Consider the following 26405-nt stretch of genomic DNA (forward strand, 5'->3'; position numbering starts at 1 on the left):
ATACGGTACTTTCTTTTTCAAAAAGCACCCCACAGCATGATGCTGCCAACATCATGTTTCAACAAGGGTAATAGACAAATGTTCTACTTTTTTCATCTGACCAGATAACCTTCTACTAAATATTTATCAGTATAATTATTATAATTATTCAGATCTTATAATTTTGCTTCAGAACCTAAACCTGTTTCAAACTTCTCCACGCATATCTTCTTAAAGCAGCTGAAGTTTATTTATGTATATGCTGATGGAGGAAGGATAAAATGTTTAAAGTTTGCTGTTTGAGAATTGCAGTAAAGAGTGGCATAATTTATTCCAAGACTTTCATAAACATCTCTCCCTGGAGGTGGTAATAACACTGGATGGAGCTGCGAGTATATTTAGAGTATATTTATGTGCACCTGAGAGCATTAGAACCTCCTGCATTAAATATTGCAATAACTGGAAAAGTTATGTTTTGGCTGCAATTTGACTAACATGAAGATATTAGTGTGTCACATTGAGTTATTTTAGCATATTTATTTATTTAGCTTTTTTCTTGTCTCATTTTTAACCGTTCCATAACATGAAAAAAAAAGCTGAAAAGCAATAAACTAAACAAAATTTGAAAAGAAAAAGGGAAAAAAAACATTAGATGAACAATATTTAGGTACCTGTCATTGGCAAGAACACAAAGTATTGACTGAAAAAAAGTGTAGGTGAAAGCATAAGTTTTTTTATAAATACAGCATATTTTTGTTTGGTTCTGAAACAGCTTGCTCATTGGGACTTTGTCCTCTTCCGTGCATTCATCTTTTCTTATTTGGTGTAATAGTACATGCATTGAAACTTGTTAACTTTATCTTGAAACTTTGTTTAAAGGAAACTTCTCAGTAATGATGGAAATTTTCTTCTGATTGCAGAGATCAGATCTGGCGGTCGATGCTCTAAGGATGGGTCTCTCAGGCAGCTGCCCCTTTACGACACGCCATATGAGCCGACGGAAAACGGCGGTGACTCCGACCCCGAGCGCGTGCGCTGCCCCAGGGAGAGCCGACTCCCCCAGGATGACGAGCGGCCCCCGGAAGAGTACGACCAGCCGTGGGAGTGGAAGAAGGAGAGGATTTCCAAAGCCTTTGCAGGTATAAGCCTGAACTTTACTGTTCCCATTTATGGCAAATATTAAACAGTAGGTGCAGTTGAAACTGGCTGTGGTGTACTTCTGTCAGTAGAGGGATGCATGTGCTCCTTTGGTCCTAACTTAAACTTCAGCTCAGTTCTAAATTCTGTTCTGTTTCTTGAGCAGTGTTGCTTTTCCTTTCTGAACTTAAGACTGTACCTCTTACAGTTCATCTCTGTTTATTTTGCAGATATTTCTTTATAAATAGGTCAAATGTATGACTCAATTCTCTTCTGCTTTACTAACTCGACTTTTGCTTTTCCAGCTCCGACCAATTTTGTGATGGGCTTCTGCCAGGTTCTGATGGTTCTGATGGTGCTGCTGCTGCTTTAGCCTCTTAGATTATACTTCTTTTATGTTTTTTTTTCCTTTCCTGCTAGATTCATTTTGCAGGTGTTCGGGCTAATGTTTGCTGTTTTGATCCATCGCCTTCCATTTCAAACTGAGTTGATACCTAAGCTGCTCAGGGAGGGGGCTGGTCGGTTTGCAGATGCATGTAGGTGCAGGTAGTGACTGTAGTCTGAGAGCTTGAGCATGGCTAACACAGCCATAACATCAAACAGGGCTGTTCCTTTAAAGACCGTGCCTTTGGAAGACATATATATATATATATATATATATATATATATATATATATATATATATATATATATATATATATATATATATATATATATATATATATATATATACTTCAAATTACAAAAAACTATTGAACTCGAGTTAGAGAAAAAAAATCTGCTACCTTGAATATTTTTTTATCACCCATTTTCTCTTTATACGTATTTTTTTCTTTTTTTTTTTTATTCTCGAACAGCTCTGCTTTGTTATGACTGCATTAGCTACGAGGGCTCTGTAAGTGGAACTGCATCAGATCCCCCTGGAAGAAAGGACTCCACTTCTTCTAAATCCCTCACAGGTACCACTGGAAATGGACTGAGAAGTGTCTTTCTTTCTGTTTATAAAGAATGTTCTTTTTAGACACTAATGCCTTGGGGATCCTTAAGATCTTACTAGGATTGCTGTTAAGTCTCCCCACCAAAAGCCGTCTTTGTAGAAGGTTAATTAGTCACGTTTTCATCCCTGTTTGGGTTTAAAATGCCATTTTATCGAAATCGACCCACAATAATCAATGATGTAAAATGTGGCCTAATTCGGATGACATTATCAGGATGCTGCATGGGGTTTGAAGTGGACTCAAAAAGGCAAATGGTTGGGAAAAAATCCTTCAAATTAGCCCTTTACAGACACAAGTGTAGCAAGTGCAATTAACATTTGCTGGTGCTCAGAAGAAGAGGTGGTGGGGTGATGGGTGTTCAGGCTGAAACTCTTCTGCAGCTACAGGAGCACAGCCGAAAGAAAACAATTAACACTGCAGTTAACGGAACACTGACATGCTCTACTGTAGCGCTGCAGGTACAGAAAGCACAGCATATTGTTTCCTTTCTACAGCTGACTGGCCACACAAGCTCAGAATGATGATTCAGAATACACAGAAACAAAATGTATTCTGGCTGTTATGTCTGAAGATTAAAAACAACACACATTGAACGTCATCTTTGCCATTTACAAAATGAAAAAAACTATTCTAATTTATTAAATTGTTGTATCAATCAGCTTTTGTTTAAAAATAATTGGGTTTTCTCTATGTAATGCGAAAATGATTTGTTAAATTTATATTCCAGACTTGAAAGACATTGACGTGATTCATTAATCAAGAAATACTTTATTTTTACAACTACTAATTACTTAAACACTCTCTTCAAGAATATGCAATAGTGTTTTTGTAATTTTCCAACATTTGTGCTTAAGACATTCACTACTTGAAAGATTGGGTGACATACTTACCATGCGTCACAACATACCATATTTATTATTAAAACCAAATCCTTCAGACATTCTCATTCACACCTGGTCAGGGGGGCTCAATGAGCCTGCATGTGTCGTCAGTATTTCCATATTCGCAACATAATTCTGAAATAATTTCTCCTCATCATGTTTAACAGTGTTTCAAGGTTAATTCGACCTGGATGAAGTTATAAAAACCTCTCTGCAGGGGTGCACTTTCTTCCTCATCCCCTGATGATCAGGAAAACATGTACATAAATTCTATGGACATAATGTTTTTTACATATAAAAAACATATTGTCACTATGTCATAATATGTTTGAATTCTACTTAAGTTTGATAAACAAGCTAAGTCGTGAATCTCATTTGTGGAGGAAGAAGAACAGAGTAAGGGGAGTGTTTAGCGCATGATGAGAGTACCGGTCTGTAACAGCCACAGTACGTAAAGATGGTACCACTTGTGAACTCGCTCAGCCCGAAAACACAGCAAAACATCATAATATTTAGAAAAATCTTAGCTGGTTTGAAGATTTTTAGTAAACAGTCGACAACAGACTTTTTTATTTTCCTGTAAGTCTTTCTGACCTGAAAAAATTGCCATGTAACCATCTATTCGTCTGTCACACTCAAAGTTTTGCTCGTCTTTTGTTTGCTTCTTTGATGCCCCCACATTGCTCTGTCTCTGCCTGAGATTAAAAGTTAATCCCATACTTTCTCCCCCTCAATATTTTTCTGTGAAGTGGTACTCAGACGAGATTGTTTAGGGTTCTGCTCACTAACACATTCCTGTTTCAGCTCTCCCTTCAGAAACACAACCCCCTGTTTTGATGATGATTTATTTAGTTCCAATGGAATTTCAGATGGTTGGCTTGGAATGAAATACGTTGGTAGTTAAGTTGTCTCTTTAAAGAGGAATGCAGGTCTGCTTTGATTATTGCACTGGTTCATACAGAGGTCCTGCAGTCAGACACAAAAAAATTAGTTTGAAAAACAGAGGCATCTTAGACACAAGCTTTGCCAAACCAACTTGTTTGCTTTCTCAGGTGTCAGCATAGACCAGCCTTGGATCTAGACATCAAGAGGCTTACATAAACGCTCCTACCTTTTGAGGTGTAAGCTGGTGTGTGTCTGATCTCTGCAACCAGCCTAACTCTGATGTTATTCCGTTGAGCTCTGTGGTATAGAAATGTGCTTCTGGGAACCTGTTCCACCTACTTTATTTCTCTTAACTTCATAGTCTTCTGACACTTGCATTTTCAGGGATCTGAAATAATGCAGGTATAGGAATTTCTAGGCTGTGCCAATCTGTCAACTGGTTTCTGTTAGTAGAAGAGCACATAAACCCTTCAATTTTTACATGATGATGTAAAGTAGCTTAAATGTACTATATTAAAATGACAGATCCTATGGCAGAAATATCAGTGTATCAAAAGCCAGGAAGAAGTTTAAAAAAAATGCCAGAGAAATTTGTTCCAATAACAACTTTGCTTTGCTCTTTAGAGGAAAGCATTGACATGTTTAACCCACCTTTGCTTGCAGAAAGCCACATTCTATTACTCTTACAACTCCATAATTGTTTGGTACTTGTTCTTACTTGTCTCAGCATTGTGAGCTGTTGCTAAAAAAATGGATCAAAGGAAAATATTGCAGTCTTCAACATGGTTTATTCTCGTGATTTTTAAGCATTTTTTCTTCTCTCCAATTTGGTGGCAAAAAAAGTTTTATGTTTTAGGTTGATATGCAGAGAATACTTGAACTGTGACAGATCTCAGATGCATCAGTGTATCAATCACTTTATAACTGTTTGGGAGCTTGATTGCAGTTGGATAGTGCAATGCCCATTATCATTTCTTGAGTAGGATGGTCACTTCCGCTGTGATTAGAGGACCTCCAGATTACTAGGACAGTGATCTTCCACTGATTTTTATCTGGTTTCTGGTGATCCTTTTTTCTTGATTTCCTGGTCTTTTGGTTTTCATAGAAGCATTTTAATATTTACTGTATACTACTAGACATTTTTGGGGGCTTGTGTAACAAGAAGTTTTTAGCAATGATTAAAACAATTAACAGCCTGACTATAATTTATGTTAAAGATTCACCGATGAGTATTTGGTGGTCAATTCAAAATCTCCATTTTTTTGCAAAGCGTTGTCCAAAATCAATTATTATTATTTTAGAGTAAGACTTGTGTACTTTTAGGGAGCTGGAAGGGAAACTTTCTGTAGTAATATGTCTGTTGTTGCTGAAGCCCTTCATGACGTTACTCTGTCAGTGATTAATGTTCAGCCCTCTTGTTTCAGAAGCGTGCAAACATTTGCAGTTTATATGCTAATAAACTTGATGAAAACAAAAACTTCTTTGAAAAAATAGTGGTGATTAATCAACATTTGCAGCCTTAAAATCACTTTTGAAGTTGGGTGTGAAACAACAAACCCCTACCTGCAGTCTGCCTCTATGGCATAACACAGCAGCACAATCACTTTCAGAGACTATTTATCTTTATCAGCAGCAGAAGAAGAGAAGCAGAGTAATGCACCACGCGGCAGCCCTTTTTTCGTACCTTTCACTCGCGTACTCGCCTCTTCACGACACTTGGTCTGCTGTTATTATTCACTACTGGACTATCTCCTGACAGGTATGCAATGGAATGTAAATTTCCTGCCTTGTTAGGGTGTTGGGAGGCTGTGTACTTGGAGTTTGGTTAATCACTCATCCTCAGTCGTGTGCCTCTGAAAACACGCACTCGCCTCAACCCCTTCCTGCCTTCCTCCTGGCAGCTCAGAGGGTGATGGATGAGTCTGGAGATGAAGTGTATGGATACCCAGCAGAATTTCACCATCTACACTAATGCTCCAAAGTTTGGTATCACAATAAACCCCCAAAAGAAACTAATGTATGCAATAAAAAAATCTATTTTACAGTCAGCTAAAATGTATTTACTAACCTTTTCGATGGAAGAAATTCCAAAAATAGGATAAAATCTCATTCAATTAATCAGAGAGCGTCACAAATTGGCTCTAGTGAGGAGTGGGAGGTCCTGGTGCCCATCTGTGTAAGAGGACAAATATCTGAGAGTGTGTAAACAATGACTCAGTGGTCCTCAACCGGCAGCTGCACTAAATTTGATCTGCCAAACTGGGATTTTTGACTGATCCATTTTTTTCACATCCAAAACCAAAATAGATATCTGAGGCTTAGAAATGATCGATCCGATAGAAAAACATAGTGATTAATTAACTTTAGTGTCTCTTTTTTTAACACAGAAATAAATGTATGGAATTATAAATTTATTTCATAATGCTGCACTGCACAGCAAACTTAAATACAACAGTAGCGTCAGAATCTCAGTCAAACATGTAAAAACAGCACAACTTTAATGTATCCATTCAATGCAATTAGGATCATAACAGCTAATACAAAATAAATAATAAAGAAATTGAAACTGACAAAAGTAATAGATTGACTACTTTGGTCAAATATGTAAAATACAAGCTGCAACAAATCTTTTTTCAAATGGTTCAGAAAGAGCAATTAGGAACTCTAAATATAAGGTAAATTAAACATTAAAGCATGACGTCGCTCAGTGCACAAAGCATAGAATTATACTGAATAGATCTGCCCTCATAGATCAGGCACATTGTCACCTGATCTAGAATTCTTTTCAATATCGGGAACAATACATATATCAATACACCAAAATCAGCATCAAGCATGCAAGGACACCTCTAACAGAACCATTGAGAAGAAGATTCAGGTCAGGCTGGACTGGAGAAAGGAAAGAGTAAGATAGACAGAAAAGCTCAGATATTGGATGATAGAAGAATGGAAAACAGCCCCAGTCCCAGTTTGAGTTCTTTGTATGCGACAGAAGAACATCAGTTAGTCAAAACAAATGCAAAGACTCTAAAAACAGAGGATTTGACCTCATAGGACTATTTGAAACAACACCTTAACCTGTGTACAGCTGATTGGGGTCCTTTTCATTCTACAATAGGAACAGATATAATGCTGACCTTGGCAAGTTCAGAACGTTGTAGATCTGCTGTGAGAGCAGCCTGACTGCATGTTGCAAAGGAAGACTCCATCAAACTAATCCACCCAATAACCATGTGATAAAATCTCTTCTGATTACAGATGGACACGTTCATCCTTTTCATTAAAATCTATTCTGTTAATTCACAATCTTTTAGTGTAGTTTTCGTGTAAAGCAACAGTTGTTTAAAAAGAAATGGGCAAGTCAGACAAAGAAAGGGTCTCCTTGCATCTATGGGTTATGTAGTGTCAACCACCCACAGATGAGGAAACCTTGCCTTGGGAAATCTGACCCTCAAAACAACAGAAGTAGGACTGAACACCACTGATACCTCATCTGGTCGTCCAGGGTCCTTTACATTTTCCTGCAGGAGATCACAGGTCTTGGAAAAAGAAGTTTTACGGTTTTTTAATGAACCTTTACGAGGTTAACGACCCAGAAATCTGAAACCCTGAGTTTAATGTTCTAAAATAAATAATTGATTCAGTTACAGTTCTGCTTCAAATCATTTCAGCAGAGGTGCGGCCAGCTGTTTTAGTGGCTGCTGTGGATCTGTTTCTGTTTGCCTGCTCCGGTTTCCCTCAGCGGTGTCTGTCAAAGCGCAGCTCTGGCTTCTCCTGGCGGCCTGTGCTGCAACACCCTGTTGATAACCTTGCTGACAGCCCTCTTTCATGAGCCTCAAATGTGTCCTGCCGTCTTCAACAGACCGCTGCCACTGGTCTTATCTTCACTCACACACATTGGCCACACACAACAACACTGCAACTGTACTTCACGGAGCGCAGAAGCAGGCAAGGCTTCGCCAGCTTGACCCACAAGGAAGCTCCGGCTGGCCAGCTGTCAGTAACCCACCTTTTGTCTTCTCTACATGGAAGATTGGGGGGTAAAAGCTTTGATGTTCATTCATCTCTATCACCTATTTGCCTGCGCCTTTTTTCTTTTTAATACAAACACACCATCTACTCTGTGAAATAGAGGGGGACCGTATAATGTGACGGATGCGGTGTGCAGAGAATTATGAGGTGGCATTTCGGTTTCCCTGGAGCATTACACTGTTGTTATCCGTAATAATTTAGGTGCAGATGGGAAAAACACGTTTTCAGGAGAGCCGAGTTTTGTTTGCAGAGCTACCCTGCTCAGAGTGTGTGGCATAAATATTACCATCTTCCAGCTTGTTGTGAATATGCATGTAATTAGCCAACTAAATTAAGCAGAACTAGACTGAAAGCCATTGGTGGAAACAAGCAGAGCTGATGATTTATGGAGCTGAACTATTTAGAGTGATGGAGTGTCATGAACTAATGAAAGGCTCTGGTAAACAAATACTTTGCATTAAAAATAGCTGTTCTTCTGAAAGAAAAAGAGAGAAAGTAGCTAATATTGAAAATTATAATTTTAACTATGCTGAATATTATAAATAAACAAGCAAGACACATACAGCTTCCCACAGATTTCACGAGGCGAATATTTCATGTGCTGCCAATTTTGTGCTTTCAGTTTGAATGACAGGTGCTTTGTTGATTCAGAATCAATAATCTGCTTCGGCCCTTTTGTCTGTAGAAAGAGTTATTTACTAATGTGGATCGGGGATTATGTAGATGAGAACGAGGCATATTGATCACAAAGCAACCAGATTAGATGGCAAGGCAAACACAAAGCTTTTATGCCAACTTTGGAGGCACTCATTTGAATTTTTATTATTTATTCGTATTTCACAGAGGAAAACTGATGGGAAGGGTAGCTCTAAAGATGTGCCCAGACAGCAATAATGAGTTGTTCTACCCAAGTATTAACTAAAGTTCATCACAAAGAGAAAACTATTTATGACTCTTGTGTTTTGTTACATTGTGTCGTGTTATAGCCACAAGCTGAAGTCTATTTTTGGGGGTATTTTATGTTATAGACGAACATAATGTGGAATTGTTAAGTGGAAAGTAATGCATGTTTGCTTTGTTATTCTTACAAATAAAAACCTGAAAAGTGTGTCACTACAAACCTTTACCTTCAGAAATTACCCAGTTACTAGAGTCAGTGTTTGTGTGAGATTTCCCAAGGAACACATATCCAATAGTTCAATTCAATCCATCATCTAAAAATGGAAGAGCGTATGGAACATATTAAAATTTGCCAAGGAGAGCATTAAGCAGCCAAGAGGTCGGGAGCTGCAGAGATCCACAGCTCAGGTGTGAGAATTTGTTGACAAGGCAATTATTAGTGTTGTACAACACAATTCTGTCCATGATGGAAGAGCAGGAAGAAAGCAATTATTGAAAGAAAGACGGGAAGCCGCAGCCATGTAGGGTACACAGCAAACAAGGGGAAAAAGATGGTCAAAGAACAGGATGCTTAGATTTAACTGAGAAAAGACCAGTTGTGGTTGCACACCTGTTAGACACACGTTTGTGTTGTTCTGCTACATAAGATCACAATAAAATATATTGACATTTGTGGTTGTCGCTTGACAAAATGTGAAACAGGCTTTTAGAGATATTAATATTTTGTAAGACTCTTTAAGGAGACGTCGACGATTCATACGTACTGTGGTTAATTTTGTCTTACCCAAAAAAACTCACAGACCTGCACCAGCCAGGATCTAAGAAAGCAGGTTTAATAGCGTTGCATGTAAATAGTTAACACAGGTCAGTGCACCATAGACTTTAATTTGCCTTTGTTTTGAAAGAAAGCTTCAATATGTAGGGATGCGCTTGTGAACCCTGCAGTAAGGCATGTTCAACAAGTGAAGGCCTTAAGACTTTCAATAATATATAAAAGGTGATGCAATCTGATTTTTATTTAAATGGAAAAAATTGCATTAAATCAATTTCATTAATTTTCACAGTACTAAATGCAATTATTCAGCTGTGCAAACAATTCAGTCTTAGCCACTTTCGCCCACTGCATCTCCTCGTCCCCACAGTGAGGCTGCAGAGTTCAGGCAGCCTTCGGCTCCCCAAACAATTACACGCTAATCTGCAACGTGAAATGAGCATTGGGCTTTTAATCTCATAGCAAGAGAGTCCCCTACTTCACCACAAATTAGAGAGAGTCTTATTAGGTCTTGGAGTTTCTGACCTTCTGCTGCCATTGCACCACCACCCCACACATTTCCCACCAGTATGAACAGCAAAAGATCTTTTCCTCCAGCAACCTATTGGTAGATTTTCCCCGCGACACCACCAGCCTAGCTATTTAATTGCTTGTCAGATTGAATGTTCTCCAGTTTCCCCCTCCCCTGCAATATCAGCTTGTAGATATTGCTTTTCATTATAATATTCAGGATAACCACACTGGTGCATTTTCTTGCAGAACAGAAAACACACAAATCTATAACATCATGTTTGTACTTGTACTGAAAACCAACCACTGTACCAAATTATATTAAATGTTCAGGTAGACAGTAAGGTCTACCTGAACTGAACTGATGTACAGTAAAATCAATCATTCACATTGGTTTTACACCAGGGGTTCTCTATTTTTTATTTTATTTTTTTAGAAACACCACCTTTGTACATACCAGGTACCTATATCTTGTCATTTTAAAACAAAAGTACTTGGAACTTCTTTAGTTTTATGTTATTTGATGAAAAAATAAAAAGGAACAAAAAACTAACCAATACAGGATTGGTTAAATAATCAAATCTTTCACACAAAAACACTCTCAGTACATTTTCGTAAATGTGTCTAAAAACAGAGTTGTAGCAATAGTTTTTTTTTTTTTTTTTTTTAATAGTTGTTAGCCTGGTCATTGAGCATATAAGTTAACAAATCACACTGGTTTTAAAACTTGGAACTGGAACATTTTGTGTTGGATCTGGAATATCCAACGTAAACTGAAGGCAGAAAAAGCAGCCACCATCATTCTTGGCTCTCTCTTTTTTACTTCAGTTTGCACTAAGAATTTTCTTTACACCACTTCTTCAAGAAGAATTCTTAGCTCTTCATCTCAGTTAATTTTTTTCTTGTTTACTTTGCTAATTTATTTTGAACACTAAAGACAGACCAACACGATTGGAACATTGGGATTAGACCTCTAACCAGGGTGCCATGTCACACCATCCTAATTTATTGAAAATACTTTCATTCTTTTACATTTGGCTCTGGGAGACAGTCCAACAGATGGATGGATGAATAGTGCAATGTGGGGAGTAGCTTAATGGACTTAGCTTTTATGGCATAAGACATACAGCTTTAGCTCAATCACACTTCCCTCACATTTCACATTAATAGAATACACAATTTGAACCCTTAGTAAGAAAGAAGATTTTCACAGCTTGAATGTTGCAACTTTTAGACCACAGATAAAATGCCCAGTGCTCCACTGCTACAAGATTAGTGCTACACAAACACCAACAATTGGCCTAATAACATTTCTGAGTCATGAGCTGCTGGACTGACAAATGTGTGAACTAGTTTGTGATTAATTCAACTTTTAAATATTTGATTAGTGGCACTTCTTTAAATAAATACATAAAAAAGTGACATGGTTAAAAGTAACTTTTTCCCTCTTTGTATTGCGCATCACTGAGTTTACATCCTTTATTTTGATATACTCATGCTTCCAAAATGGAGTATCATTGGCAATATTTGATCTTCTATAAAATATACTTTATTTTCTCATGTTGAGAGTCATCAAAAAAATACATGTTGAGAGGCAACCATGTAATAACAGATCAAATAACCCAACCAGGAGCAAAGAATTTGCTGCTGGAATACGTGTGTATTTATTAGTCTAAGTTTCTGACGCAGACATCCTTTGATGAAAGAAAACAAAAATCTTCTCCGGCATCTCATTTATTCCGTATTTTCAGCCATTTAACAAGTGGCCTTACGTTGGAAACAGATGGGCTACCACGAGAGTGCTCGATTCATCCTGCTAATGCTTTGTCCAGACATGAGGCATACATTATCTTGGGGGCAAAAGCTTGTGTAGTGCCCAGTGCATGGATGGATTAGTGTGTGGTGCCTGACAGTGATAGATATTATCTACACTGCTCTTTATCTTAATAGGGAGGCCTAAATTCAGAATAATAACACAATGTCTGATGCTATCATCTGTGTCTTGCACTTTTAACCCAAATCCATTGTATTGCATGTTCTCTAGTCTATTGAGTTGCCTTTTATCCTACATTATAAAATAGACCTTTAAGACTATCTTTAACTTCATCTCTGCTCTCGCTAAAATGGTATTCATAATGGCTCTCATGGATTGTCTTTTAGAAAACAGGAGATTTAGAGAATGAAGAGTGTGTGTTATAAACTAACCTTTCAGTAGTAAGTTGGCTCTAGCATAAATCAGCTTAGTTATTTCTCCAAGTTGGGATGTAACAGAAGGACACCAAGATCCATTTTAGTGTCTTCAAGCTGAGTAACAATATCATCCGCTCTTACTTAGGTCTAACCTTGTTTTCTTTCCTGTCCTGCTGCATTCTGATCTTTTCTCGTCCACAGGTGCTGCTGATTCTTTAATCATACTTTAAACCTGTTCTCTTCCACACGCCTCCACCTTCTGCTCATATCTGCGGTATTTCTAACTTACTTCTTGTATCTTTTCTCTTTTTCCTCACTTTTCTTCTATCATTACTTCCCTTTCTTTACCTTTTGCTGCTGTTCTCTTTTTTCCCCCCTCCACCTCTCTCTCCTGTGGCGACACTTGCAGTAGAGATTAAAGTGATCAAGGACCTACCATGGCCGCCTCCTGTTGGCCAACTCAACACCAGCCCTCCCCTGGCGGAGGAGCTCGAGTCTCCTTCCCAGACAGCTCAGCCGTCGCCCGGACCGACGAGCTGTGACCAGCACCACCATGGTGGGTGTTGGTGTCCAGCATATTTCCCATTAATTGCCCTTCACCCTCAGCCTTCTGTGTGTCCATTATTCCATTCATCTGTGCACTCATTTATTTAATTTGGGAAGTAATTAGGTGGCACATAATATCTTTTTCATTAGTTTTTTGTTTGTTTGTTTGTTTATTTACTCAGGCTGCTGACAGATCACATTGTGGTTTTTTTTATCAAAGATCAAATTTGATTTTCCTCAGCCACGGAGGTAACTCAGAACCACATCATTGCATCACTATAAATGTGTCCGTTAAACATATGTGTTTCATCCTCAATATGAGTGAGGACCAACTATTTAACTTCACAATTTGCATTGTTTTAACAAAAGTCATCTTAAATAATAACACTGAGCAGTTAGCAGTGTTTAAAAGGCAGTTGTTTCTTGCCACTTTTGTCACTTGCTTGGTCATGATGAGTGATTGCTGCAAAATTTAACATTTATCATTTGGGTCATTTTCCTCAGACTGATACTTTTTTGGAATGCATGTAACTAACTTTGATTCTCTTCCTTTATTTTGTATTGGATTGTTGTTTGGATATAAATTGGAATTTTTCACTAGTAAAGTTCCTTTATGTTGCATTTATGTGAATCGGTCCTTTATAAATAAACCAAACTGGAAACTGGGTTAAATTAAAATCCTAATAATTGATTTATTCTATCTGATAATTCCAAGACAGTGATGTTTAAAAACTGAGTCTGAAATTTCAAACTTTGGGACAGGTTGTTATCAAAATAGATAGTGAAAAGGAACAGTAATCAGATTTTATTCCACTGCTAATTCAAAATTTGTATTAATGTTGAACTCGGTTGTTTCCTACTTTTTATTGTGTTGAAATTTGCAGACCAATGGAAAACCAACTTTAAAAGTGGTTCTCACATTTTGATTGGTAGTCTTTATGAGTTCCAGACAAAAGCGATTCTTTCCTCTGGCCCAGATCCTAGTTGGTCCTGAGAAAGCATAATTTTGTATGTTGCTGCTGCAAGACCTTGGCTATGGAATACATCGAACTGGTTCTAAACAAGCATTACCATTAGAACCAGTTTGTTTGGAACGACTCCCCACGAACAACTTTAATCTTCTTCTGTTTAATTTCTGAACTATGGGGAGAAAATTACAGAAATTGTCAAGCATGTGTAACTTAAAAAAAAAAGATTGTTAATGAGGGAGAGTAACATTTTCCTGCTAATGGTGACTTACTGAAAGAGTTTAAGATGCACTGAATAATTTGGCTTTAGGTATTAGCGCTGTAATGATTGCACTTTTCCATCTGGATTACATGTGGCAGAAAATCACTAACTGCTGGGCAGGTTTTAAGATGAAGCCTCATTAGTTTTAATTGTGCTGAACTGCTGTCTCCATGCGTAATTGCCTTTCGTTGTGACCCCCATTTCCTCTTGTCAACATACTCATAACCGTCCCAGATGTCCCCCTGACCTGCTGTTCTATACAAGTGGATGACTTAAGTTAAAACATAAAAACAGACTCCTTCACTGCAATTTTAGTTGTTGACTTATTCATTATCATAATGGACACAACAGACAACTATGTCACCTATTTTTAACAGACAGGCAGTAGTTGATATTGGGAGCCCCTGCACAGTCACAATCTGACTGCTTTAATTATCCAGGGGGAAGAAGGATATGTTTCTGAACTAATGCCAGGAATGGGATTTTCCCCAAACAGAGTGGGAAAACTCAGAGTGGGGCCATGAAAAAGGACACCACTGTGTGCTATAGGCGAGGACAGGGCGAGGAGCTGATTTATGCCCACAGATCCATGGGAAACGCTCCAGTTCCCCGAGTGATGTGAGGGAGTTTTAGAATCCCGTCCTGTAAAGTGATCCGCTCTCCATCCCAGCAAGTGTGGCCCCACTCTACATCTTTCAGGTCAAAGGTCCATGTGTCAGAAACACAGGGGGTTGAAAGCTTAAACTGCTGTAGTGAATATAGTTACAATGGGCTCCATTGACCTTAAAGTGCTGGTAGACCTTCATTTCTACACCAGAACATTAGACATCCATTAAACATAGAGTTGCTTAAATCGTCTGGACAGGCTCAGATAAAGTGAAGATTCTCTGTTTGTTCACAATAGTAGGACATGTTTATTCGTAAGGATCTTCAAAGCTGCTTTACACACAACAAAAGATGGAAGATACAAACAAATTAGGCACTTTTGAAGTGTTTTGATATTTTAATACAAAATTCCTAGGTTTCTGCAGTCTCAGTCGGGAAGTGAACAATTTATTTTCCTATTATCTGAGCTTGACCCTGAATGTCCAGATGTAGGGCTAGGATGTCCTCACTTGAGGCTACAGAGTCTCAGAACCAGGGACAGGGTGGAGCAGTAAGGATGTTGTGTAAATCAGGAGCGTCATCAGTTGATGAGCATCAATTACCTCTTAACACACGCAGGAGACATCCTGCCAACAGAGCAGAACGCACCTCAGCCATGAACAATTTTGCCAGAAGCATCCCTCTGTGACCAGATGTCGCTGTGTATTTATTGACTAATTTTTTAAAGAGGCTTTGGTAATTGGGGGCTTTAAAGGTTAGCAGGAGAATTTTAATTTACATTAATTAAGGAATGGAAAGCCAAGACAGGTTCTTAAGAAAATGGTTGATATATTAACTTAGGCAGGATTGGATAGGAAAATGTGGCGAGTTCTGTTTGTAACAGAGTTTATTAACTAGATTGATGGGCAAAACATGGAGAGTACTGTTCTAGTGATAGGGTCAGGAAGTGATAAATGCATGGATCAATGTGTTAGTAAAAGAAAATAAGCATAAAAGGTGGAGGAAAAGAGGCGAGTTGAAAGAAGGTGCTTTTGGAGATGTTGCTCATGAGGTGGCTACTGAAGATGACTTCAAGGTTGTAGTTATGTGAGAAATGCGTTAGCATAGACTTCAAGTGAATAAGGCAGAAGTGCAGATCACGCCTAGTTGCAGATTTTCACTAATTTAACGTCAGAATTTTTGTAGTTCAACCAGAGATAATCAGCTGGCATCCATGATTGTATGTCTTTGAAGCGGCCGGTGAAGAAAAAAAACTTGCCTGTGAAAGTTATGGATTTAATAGAGATGCAGATCAATGGAACCAGAGTTTAAGGAAGCAAATGGTGTGGCCAATAGGAAGAATATGACATTATCATAAAGAAGGACCAAACAAAAAACCTTGGGGAACATCGTTGAACTGTAGTCTGTTAGACAGATGTAATCTGAACTGGGAAAGAGCCGGGCTGGTGATGCACGTGGTACGTTTGTTAGTTTCAAAGGCTGTCGTAGGGTCAACGAGAACGAACATGCTGAGGAATCCAGTTAGAGAAAGAAAGTTGATGATTTGGTGATTTTTAGCAAGGGCTCTTATCTCCGGGCTTTAGATGGTAAAAGAAGATTGAAGACAATCTGAAGACAATTGAGGCAAGGTTATTTGAGGACAGGGTTGACGACAATGGTTTGAGTCAGTCAGTGACAGACACATAACTGATTGAGGAGTGAAATGCTTACAAAATTCATAAATGCCATTTTATAATCACTTTGTTCTAACTGAGATAAGCAGAAGAACAATGCATTACAAGTCAGCTTTGTCAGTTCAGCCTCATTATCAAGACTGAAATGCAAATATCCAAAGCAGATATTAAATCTACATATAAATTGGGACATATTTGTTTGAGTATAAAGAGGAGCTTGTCTACTTTGTTTTTGTATGAAATAATTATCCACACTTTGAAGAGCTTCTCTTTCTTCGCTTCTTTTGTCTTAGATGTCTTTTTAAAAGTATTTAAAGATACAAAGGTTTTGTTTAAATGGATAAACTAGCTTGAAATTTAGAGACTCAGTCTTTTGTCTGGGAAAACTTAACTAGAGCTTTTTTTTAAAAACCTTCAGGAAAGAAGAACAGATTTTTTTGGACACAGATTTAACATATTGATCAGAGATCATGAACTGTATTGTTACCTTTTATCAAATTGGTCAGTTTTTTCAGCACCTTCTACTTTATTATTATAAAATTAAACTGAGTGGTTATTTTCATATTCTTTCTTGCTAAATGAAAACATTTTGAATGATCTTTTTTTGCATCTAGCAAATTCTGATGAGTTGCAGACATGTGAATTAGGTCTGTAAAATGTAATTTTCACCTTTCAATGCAGCTGTAGGTGACACACGTCGCCCCTCGGAGTAGTCATCCTTTTTGATAGGAGTATCATTAGCAAATGAGAATTAATTAGCTGGCTTAATTAGATAAATTTGCACAGCAGTGTGTGCAGCTGGGGATAAGATGTCATTGCTTGGAATCGGCAGTAATCAGTGTTATTTCATCTTTCATTTGGCAATCAAACAAAATGATCAATTCCAAGTTTCATGTAACGGTGCTATGCAAAAGTATTTATTACAAGATTTTTTTCCCTACATTTTGTCATATTTTACCATTAATTTCAAAGTGTTTTATTGTGTTTTTATGTGACAGAGCATGACAGCATGGTGCATAATTATAAGTTGTAAACAAAACAACTCTCAACAGATTTCAGAGCCTCCATTTGCTGAGTATTATAGGTTATTTCTCTTCAAGATTTGCATGTTGTAAACCTGCACAATGCCTAGAAAATTCAGAAAACCTTTATGGAGATAAGGCTTATAACTAACAAACATTTTTCTGATTTTTAATTCTTCAACAAATGCCTGATACTTGGAATATGTAATGAAATCAAATATTGCCTCCAATAAGTCCTTTCTGATTGTGACACTATTACTGTTACAGTGATGTTTACATCATATTGTGCAGATCTAACATAGAGAAGTTTTTGCTCTTAATTATTTTCAGAACTCTTGCAGCCTGTTGCAATAGCTTTTCTTCCAGGATTGCCCTCTATGTTGTTGTATCAATTTTTCCAACAACTCTGACCAACTTTCCTGGCTTGCTGATGAAAATAATCTCCACAGCATCATGTGGTTCAAAGTGTTATATTTTGGTCTGATCTAATTAGAACATATCCTCCTTCGTGTTTCATGTGTCACTTAATGTATGGCCTATGGAAAACTGCCTACAGGATTTCTAATAGCTTTCTTTCTACAGTGACTTTCTTTTTGCTTGACTCTTCCATAAAACTCATGTTCTTGGATACCAGTAGTTGTTCTCTCAACAGACTTTCTCACATGAACTGTTTGTAATTTCTCTAGTTACAAAGGCAACTTTGTAACTTTAGAGATTTGGGGTTTTTTTTGTTTGTTTGTTGTTGTTTTTTAGAAAACCATGTATAACTTTTTGTTCCCCTCACAATTCTACACCATTTTGTGTGGGCCTACGACATAAAATCCCAATTTTGTTGTAAAGTAGTTAAATATAGAGCGGTTCAAGAAGTTTGACTCCTTTTACAAGGCTCTTCACTTCTGTATCTGGTCTGTTTTAGCTGTGGAGTCCTGCTGTGGGACACATTCTCATTGTTCTTGCGAAAAAAAAAATATTGTGCTGAGCTTTGTTTTGTTCTGCAGGGTAATATTGCTGTGCAGATTCCATCACTGAAATAGCCTTTTGACATTTATGTTTGTTTGTGTCCAAATAAATTAGTTTGCTGCTCCTCACATTCCCCTCTGCATCGCGTATATGTGTTTCTGTGTGTTTGGGTTCGTGTTTCTTCATTGGATTCTCTGAGGGGAGATGCGTGTTTGAAGGAGACAGACCTTCCAGCCATCAGTCACCATCTAACTGACAGTTCAATCTGATACACAGATTCCATTTGCTGCACTTTACAAGCAGCAGGTCTGATAACAATCCCAGATACCCTAACACATTTCACTATATGTCTTAGTGTGTTTATGGGATGACGCGTGTGCATGCGTGCCTGAGTGCGCATGTCTGCGTGCACCCCCGATCCCCCGCTCTTAGGGCTGCCTCCGAGGGCTTTTGTTCACCGGTGAGCCAATCCCCCTGTCAGTCTCCTGTCGGCCATGTCTCGGACGTTGCTCTCCGGAGAAAGAAAAGGGAATTGGTTTCCCTCACTCCTGCTTGTATTCGACCTCAAAACATAATTCTTCAATCGTTTGAGACTGCCGTAGGTGAGATGGCTGGCAAAGGAAGCAGACATGAGTCCATTCACACTTGAGCAAATATAATGATCGCTTTTGTTTCGTTTAGAGTCCCTTCAGAATAATGCTTTCTTCTGGAAGTATGTAGGCTCCCTGCAGAGAGGATTCAGTGCTGACAGGTAAGGTTGATTGGACAAACTCCGTAGAGATCAGGCACTCAGCCTTTAATACAACTGGAGTAAAAGACCAAAGTGTAACCAAGGTCAGAAGGAAACTTATGATTTGGTAAGAAGAAGCATAGTGTTTGTAGAACAGAGGATATGTGAAGAATTGAGGTTAATCAGAGTTGCAATGCAGAGATGGACTCTGTCATAATACAAGATAACCATATTCATCTTCACTGAACTAGTAAAGTTCAATTAACTTTACTAGCCTGTAATGGTTTTCATTTCCTCTCTTTAGACCAACACATTGAAGATAAAATAATAAGAGCCCCTTTTCTACAGTCCATGTTCCTCTTTCTGTCACAAGCAAGTGTTAGGATCAAACAGGGCAAGAGTTTCCGAGTGCTTGCCAGAGGGTGTTAGATGCAGAGATCAAAAGGGAGGGTGACAGGAAGCAGCAGAGGAAGAGGTAGGACCGGACATATGCAAACAGGAAGAACAAAATTGAAAGCGAAGGAGTGAGAGCAATTGGCTGCATCTTCATGTTGTGATCTGTCAGCGCTGACAGGGGCTGAGTGGAGCAAACATGCATCTCCTGTGTCCCCTCGGTCAGTTTCCATGGAAACGCTGTTTCTCACCCGAACACATAAACTGCATTCTCATCTAACTTTCTTTGTTTTCAAGCAGTCAGCACGGGCTGTATGAAGGAAGGGGGATAACTTCAAAATCCTTTCATATTTACTTAGATGCAACACGGGGACATCGTTTCACTGCCTGCAGTTGAAGCATCAGACTGGAGAAAATTGGCGCTGCAGCTTATACTCCTCCATGGGTCCGAGGTTAGACCCACAATTTACCCAGCTGTCATGCAGCGGTACAATTTGGCTCTCGTCGTAAGACTCAGACGTAGCCCTATAACGAACAGAAGTGCAGAGGCCAAGATAACAATCAGTCATTTGGAATAATCATTTCCTTGAGTTTATGTTTAAGGAGACGCATCAACGAGCTTAAGGCCAACGAGTTCAGCCTGGGGTTGAGTGTGGAGGTCAAGGGGGGCCCCTGGTGGTTGAACGTGAGCTAACAGCTGTCTTCCTCAGCAGCCTGACAAGATGATATTCATGTGATGGCGTAAATAACAGCAATAATAAAGAAAATGTGATCTTTATGTCAATTTGTTCATAATCTATTTAAAACAGAATGAAGTAGATGTGTAAATACTGATTAACCATGAAAATTGAATTTAAGTGTATAATTTTCACTTTTTTTACATAATGTGTTACTTTTAAATCCTAATCCTGACCAACTCAGTTGTTTTCCTAGGCTTGCTGAAAATGTTACAATGTCTGATTATAAATTTTTTTTAATTGCCAACCCTTTAGGTCAGTGTAGAGCTTAGAAGTTGACTGACCCACAAACTGCCATGCAAGCCAATCCACTTTAAGTGGACTGCAGAGTCTAGACTGATGTAGGGCTTTCTCCATCGATGTGCTTTTAAGATCTCAGCGCTTGTCTGTCTGACTATCAGCGCTTTATTCCGGCAGGATAATGAAAACACAAAATGCAAGACTGACCATGAGTGACTAAGAGCAACAAAATCAGACATTGTCAAGTTTTCACTACATTAACCATTTCCATCCAAACCTAAGTGCCTTCAGCCTTAAAACAGTCCCCACCTGATGCCAGTTGTGAGTCCGATGCTGGAAGCCTCCCTTCTCTTATTGCTTGGGAAGCGTGTCAGTGGCTGCAAACAGTTTTCTTTCCCCAAACCTTGGGGTGTTTTGACATCAATTATAGTGATGGATGACCGGGGAAAAACAGCTGAATCCCTCCCACATACAGACACAGTTTGACCACCTCTCATGATCACCACTCCAGTCTCCGGTGCCCAGTGTTTCAGGGAACCTTCAGCTGTAGCTTCTTTTTTTTTCTATCTGTAAATGTTATTTTTTCTTCCGTCCGCTTCAGTGAACAAACCTGCATGCCTTTCTCTCTTCCGTGAGTTGATTTGGCTGAGAAAACAGCCGGTGTATACTCTGGCAATGATGTAATGAGAGCAGGTCACCTCAAGCCCCCATCTGCCATCAAACAGTTCCCTGTGGCCTGGCCAGGGGAGCGCTTCATGCCTGGAGCTGACCGTGGGAGTTTGAAAACCCAGTTTAATATTTAACTTGTGGAACTTGTATGTGTGCATTGCTGTTTACTCATAAGAAGTCTTCAGATTTGCTTGTTTGCACATTTACATCTACTAAAGCAGCAACTGCTCACAAATACTGTATTAGGCGTAGAAGTATTTATGGACACATGGAGTTGTTTGAATGTTTTGAAGGAAGTTTGTATGCTTTTTTTTCTCTCTCTCTTTCACTGGAATGTGTGCGCAGACTGATTTATGTGTCTTCCATACTGTGTACACGTCCTTCTGTTGGATGACTTACACAAAGTGGGTGTGTGGGTGTGTGTTTGCGAAAGCACAACCATGGTTTTTGTTCTCACACATTTGCACTGGTGTAGTTTGACAAATACATGACGTCGTAAGCCTCACAAATACCTACTGTACATAAGTGACCTTAACCTGACTTCTAGCTGGAGTAGAGGAAGTGAACATGGGCCAGTATGAGACACTCATGGTATGATAGCTTGAGTAAATATGAAGTGGTTTACTCAAACGTTTTTTTATTCAAAAATTTAAAACACACCTTTATTTAAAACAGAAAAGCAACTGAAAAAAGTATTTCAGATGCTACTACAAAAACATAATACATGGTTAAGTACAGCTTTAATTAGGGGCATGCCATTGCAATGCATAAGGAGAGCAGTACTGACTTGCGAAGCAAGTCAGTACTGCCTCCATGCATTGCATGGCAGGCACCTATTGTTCTACACCTAATAGAATGTCTCTTTATTTATTTTTCTTCCATTACCGTTAATGCGGCTCGTACCGCTGCGTGCCCACCCACAAAAGTGGTATCAAATCGTGCGGCTCGATGCCGAGAAGGGAGCTATTATTTTTATTGGGGATCGGAGTTAAAATGATTACATAAATTAATAAAAACGAAAAAATTTCAGATTTTGTGTCTCACAGAATCAGTAATCTTTCTCTATGAAACACACACACAGGACTGTTTATGGCTGACTCAAAAACCCTTTTTAAATCCCCCTCACAGGCATAAATATCGCCCTATTGGTCTGAAAGTTGGTCATAACATAGATACACATGCCTGCTCATGTACAATGTTTACAAAAATTTGCTAGGGCTTATGCTTTTTGTCAGGGTCCTTCAGACTGACGCCTGGTGTCTCCCAAGTATAGAAACTGTGTCTGAAGAGGATTTCCCGCTCTTTGGCTCTCACAGCTGCAGGGGATTAATTACCATAGCAACAGAACAGTGTCTGGAACTGCAGCTCCCAGGACTGCACTGTAGGGTTTACTGGTATTTACAACTGCTTGTGTTTTCAGCATTATACTACTGATTCAAGACTGATTCATGTTAAAATCTGACATAAATAAGAATAAATAGTTGATTAAAAGTCTATGGACAGAAAATAACGTCGCTGCTCCTTTAAGGAACCAGCGGCACAGACGCAGCGCCTGCGATGCTACAGATCACAAACCTGACAGAGAGAGCAGAAGAGGATTCGTAGGAAAAGAGCGGTGATGCTCAGCAAGGCAGTTCATTAGCATTTGTACAAAAGTTAGCATTTCACTGTCTATGACTAGTGCACTAGCACTTTTACCTAAAGTTAGCTTTTACCTAATTTTCTCATTAATTACACATGTTTAGTATACTGAATAGAGTAGTAAAATTAAAACAACATGGTCGTGTTGCTCCACATGCTACTGCCAGCATTTAAGCTAACATTAGCATATTGGCTAATTTTAGCTTATGCATCAATTCTAACATAATGAATGGTACAACTACAGTTTATTAAACATGCTTCTGCCTCTCCAAAGGTTATTGACTACGTTGCAGCTTTCTTTAGCATTAATGCTAATTTTTAACATCATAGCGCTGCGTCAAAACCGACGGGCACACTTTGGCATGCCCCTTTAAAATTTCTGCAGGAATTTTCTAGTTTTATTATGTTCTCTGCTATGTTTACATTATGATTTTTGACGTATTGATGTAGAAATATGGAGTTAAGCACTCAAAATGAATTTATTGTTTTCAAAAGCTTATTGCATAGAATGTTGTACCCTCTTTGCTGTTATATGTTAAGACCAGTTAAACTAATTTGTCTGTTTAGGTTGCAGGCCTGCAGTTGGCTTATCAAAAAGCACACTACTTACAGCATCTCAACTTTAGTTTTAAATCAGCTTTACTTTAATAAGAGTGATATGTATAGTTACCCTAGCATTGTCCGTTTCACTGGAAACTGGAAACGTATTGAAACAATTCTTCTTGAGCTGGCCAGCAGTGTGCAGCACATGGGGGGAAGGTCGCATTACATTCTAGTCTCACTGGGACTTTTTCTGTCTTATGATCAAAAGCACTTTAAAGAATTTCAAGAACAATATAAGAGAACATTTTTTCCCCTAGCATTTAAAACTTTGGTAGGTCTTTATACCAATCCTTAGCCCATGTCTGCTATACATTTTTATTTACTTTTATTATATATTTAAGCCACATAAATCTGTTCTTACAAAATACTTTTTTCATTGTAGCTCAGTTTGATGGAGTGGAAAAGTCTCGAATGTCACCCACCAAGGATGGGAAAACTCGCCCGCTGCAGCGACATTCCAGTGGCTGTTTGGTCAACACCAAAATGACTTCACTGGACCACAGCAGCTCCTCTCTCGGGGAACGTATTGACCCCACGATGCCTCTAGAAAGCCAGTTGTGAGTGTGATTTTTGTTTGTTTGTTTGTTTGTTTTTGTCTTTGTTGCAGTTTTTTTAACCTTGCCATATTTTTGTTCATCCTTCTTCCCTGCTGTTGGATGCAGCTGGTACCACGGAGCCATCAGCCGAACGGATGCAGAGTCTCTGCTCAGGATGTGCAAGGAGGCCAGCTACCTGGTTAGAAACAGCGAAACTAGCAAGAACGACTACTCCCTCTCCCTTAAGTAAGAACAACACATTTCTCCACCAAATGGCAAACTCTTAACAGTATATATATATATATATATATATATATATATATATATATATATATATATATATATATATATATAAACCTAGTCTTCCACCAGTAATTTGCCAAAGGCAAAAGTAATAAATATCTTTGTTGTTGAAGGTCAGATTAGTCTGAATTCACTATATATACGTGTGTGTGCAATTGCACAATAAAATGTAACATTCAATACCTAAAATTTAAACTTTTTTTACACTACTGCAAATAATTGTTTCAGAGACAATTCTGACCAAAAACATAAATAGCAGATCTGATATTTCTGTTTATGTTTGATCTGATAATGTTCATTCAGTCTGTAATCCCTGAGAGCAACAATCCTTTCCGAGTTACTTTACCTTGTCACTTTAGTAAACAAATATTTAAAAGTAGAACTGCACCATTTTAGGATACTCTAACACTCCCTCTGTAACAATTATCATCTGACTCATGATGCCTGTCCACTTCAAATGACTTAATATGTTATTATTGGAACTGACAACTGGAAATAACAACCAACAAATATTGCATCATCAACCATTCTTTGCAAACATATTTAATGCTCACTCTGTTATGATGATGATATGTTGAGCAGCCCTTACTTACAAGTCCATGTACTGTTGAAAACTCTGTACTCCACATCAGACTCATCAGTGGTGGTGCAACTACCTGATGCAAAATATAATATGTATTGTAATAGTGGCTTATAATATATATGCAATTAATATTTTGTGCTTGTTTAATTAGAGATTTCCAATGTCCACTGCTGTTGAGGACATTTATAGTGCCAGATGCCCGTGTCTGTTAAAGAAATTTTGTGGTTTCAAATACATATAATCTAGTGGTATTAAAAGGATGGAACATTATATCTACATTAATTTAATTTATGGTGTCTATTACAACCAATCTCTTGCTGTAAGAGTAAGTATGATATGACAGTGGAAAGTAGAGCAATACCTAATAGTGAACAACAAACCTCATGAAAATATCAATGCGTCCCATTTTGCCTTCACAAAGGAATGCTTTATTTGAACAGCTGCAATATTTCAGGTGCAACATATTGAATATTTGGCCACCTGGATGTCCTTTGTGCCTATGTCTGATATAGACCTTAGTGGCTAAGGTCATAAATCTCAAGGAGTGTAGTAGTAGCATTGGAGTAACTTAGGTTACTGAAAAACACAATCCTAATTGCAACATTGAGCAATAATATAGAAACTCCGTGTTTTTCTAATATCATGTGTCCCAAGAATGCCTCCTTTTGAAAGGAAGCAACCTCCAGTTGGACCTGGACCTCATTGTGAACAACCATCTGTTAAAACAGCTGGTGGCTGAGAGGACATCACAAGCAAGTTGTTTACCTGTGGTCTGTTGTGTTGCTGATTCTTACTTTCTGGATGGAAACAATTTGACCCTTTAACCTCTTTCTTCCACATGTTGTGGTTCTACTCTGTCCTCCACGTCACCTTTGTTCCCTTCATTTCACAGCATCCCCTCCCTAATTTGCTGACGTGCCCAGTGCCCATAGCTTGGATACCGGTTACCCTATCGTTGATGACCCCCTACTCTTTGATGCATCCTGCTGGGGGTTAAAAGGAGCCTCTCTAATTGGCTTAGACACAAATGTTTTCTCGGGGAGAGGTTATCTCTGTGTCAAAGCCCCGCAGAGCAGTCACTTTTGGTTTCCCTCTACAAGCTAATAAGGACAAACTGACATGGAAACATATCCTGAAACTTTTAACCCTCCAAAGCTTTCCAAAATAAATATAAACAGTATCAATTCAGCTTTAAAATCTCAGTATCTTGGTTAAATAAGAACGGTTTGTTGATTAAAAAAAAAAAAAACAGTTAGACATGAGTAATACTCTGCAACCCTCTGTCAATCCTGATATGAGATGAAACCATAATATGCAAAGAGACACTGATTAGCCTTTGCAATAGCAGCAGAGCTCAGCTTGCTTGAGGCTCATATGTCTTGGAAGAGAAAACGATTCTGTTCACTGCTCGTGTAGTTTGTTTTTTTATATATGCCACTGTTGCTATCTGGGTTACTTTCTCTTGCACTGAATGATCATCTGCTTTTGCTTCAGCGGCTGTTTGTTTTCCTTGTATAACTACTGATAAAAAGATGAACAAACTCCTAAAACACAGATCCGCTGCCGTTCTGAGCATATGTCTAACTGGAGAACGAGCTGAAAGAGCCAAACATATGTAATGGTACATACAATTAGGTGTTGTAGAGAGA

General features: G+C 38.5%; 1 protein-coding gene across 5 annotated transcripts in view; it reads left to right on the top strand.

Moving 5' to 3' along the window:
• The window catches only part of shf (Src homology 2 domain containing F), a 100153-nt gene that overhangs the window by 64734 nt on the left and 9014 nt on the right, over positions 1-26405 (top strand). Inside the window, exons 3-7 of one of the 5 annotated variants that reach the window (XM_081605429.1) lie at positions 900-1118; positions 1974-2075; positions 12694-12840; positions 23717-23891; positions 23997-24116. In XM_081605429.1, the coding sequence (XP_081461555.1) occupies positions 900-1118; positions 1974-2075; positions 12694-12840; positions 23717-23891; positions 23997-24116 (763 nt within the window). The remainder of the gene's footprint in view (positions 1-899; positions 1119-1973; positions 2076-12693; positions 12841-23716; positions 23892-23996; positions 24117-26405) is intronic. The other 4 variants (XM_008405637.3, XM_008405635.3, XM_008405634.3 and 1 more) reach the window with 4 other exon arrangements.

Source organism: Poecilia reticulata, chromosome 3, assembly GCF_904066995.2.
Source record: "Poecilia reticulata chromosome 3, P_reticulata-male-v2, whole genome shotgun sequence".
In the NCBI taxonomy this organism is placed as follows: Eukaryota; Metazoa; Chordata; class Actinopteri; order Cyprinodontiformes; family Poeciliidae; genus Poecilia; species Poecilia reticulata.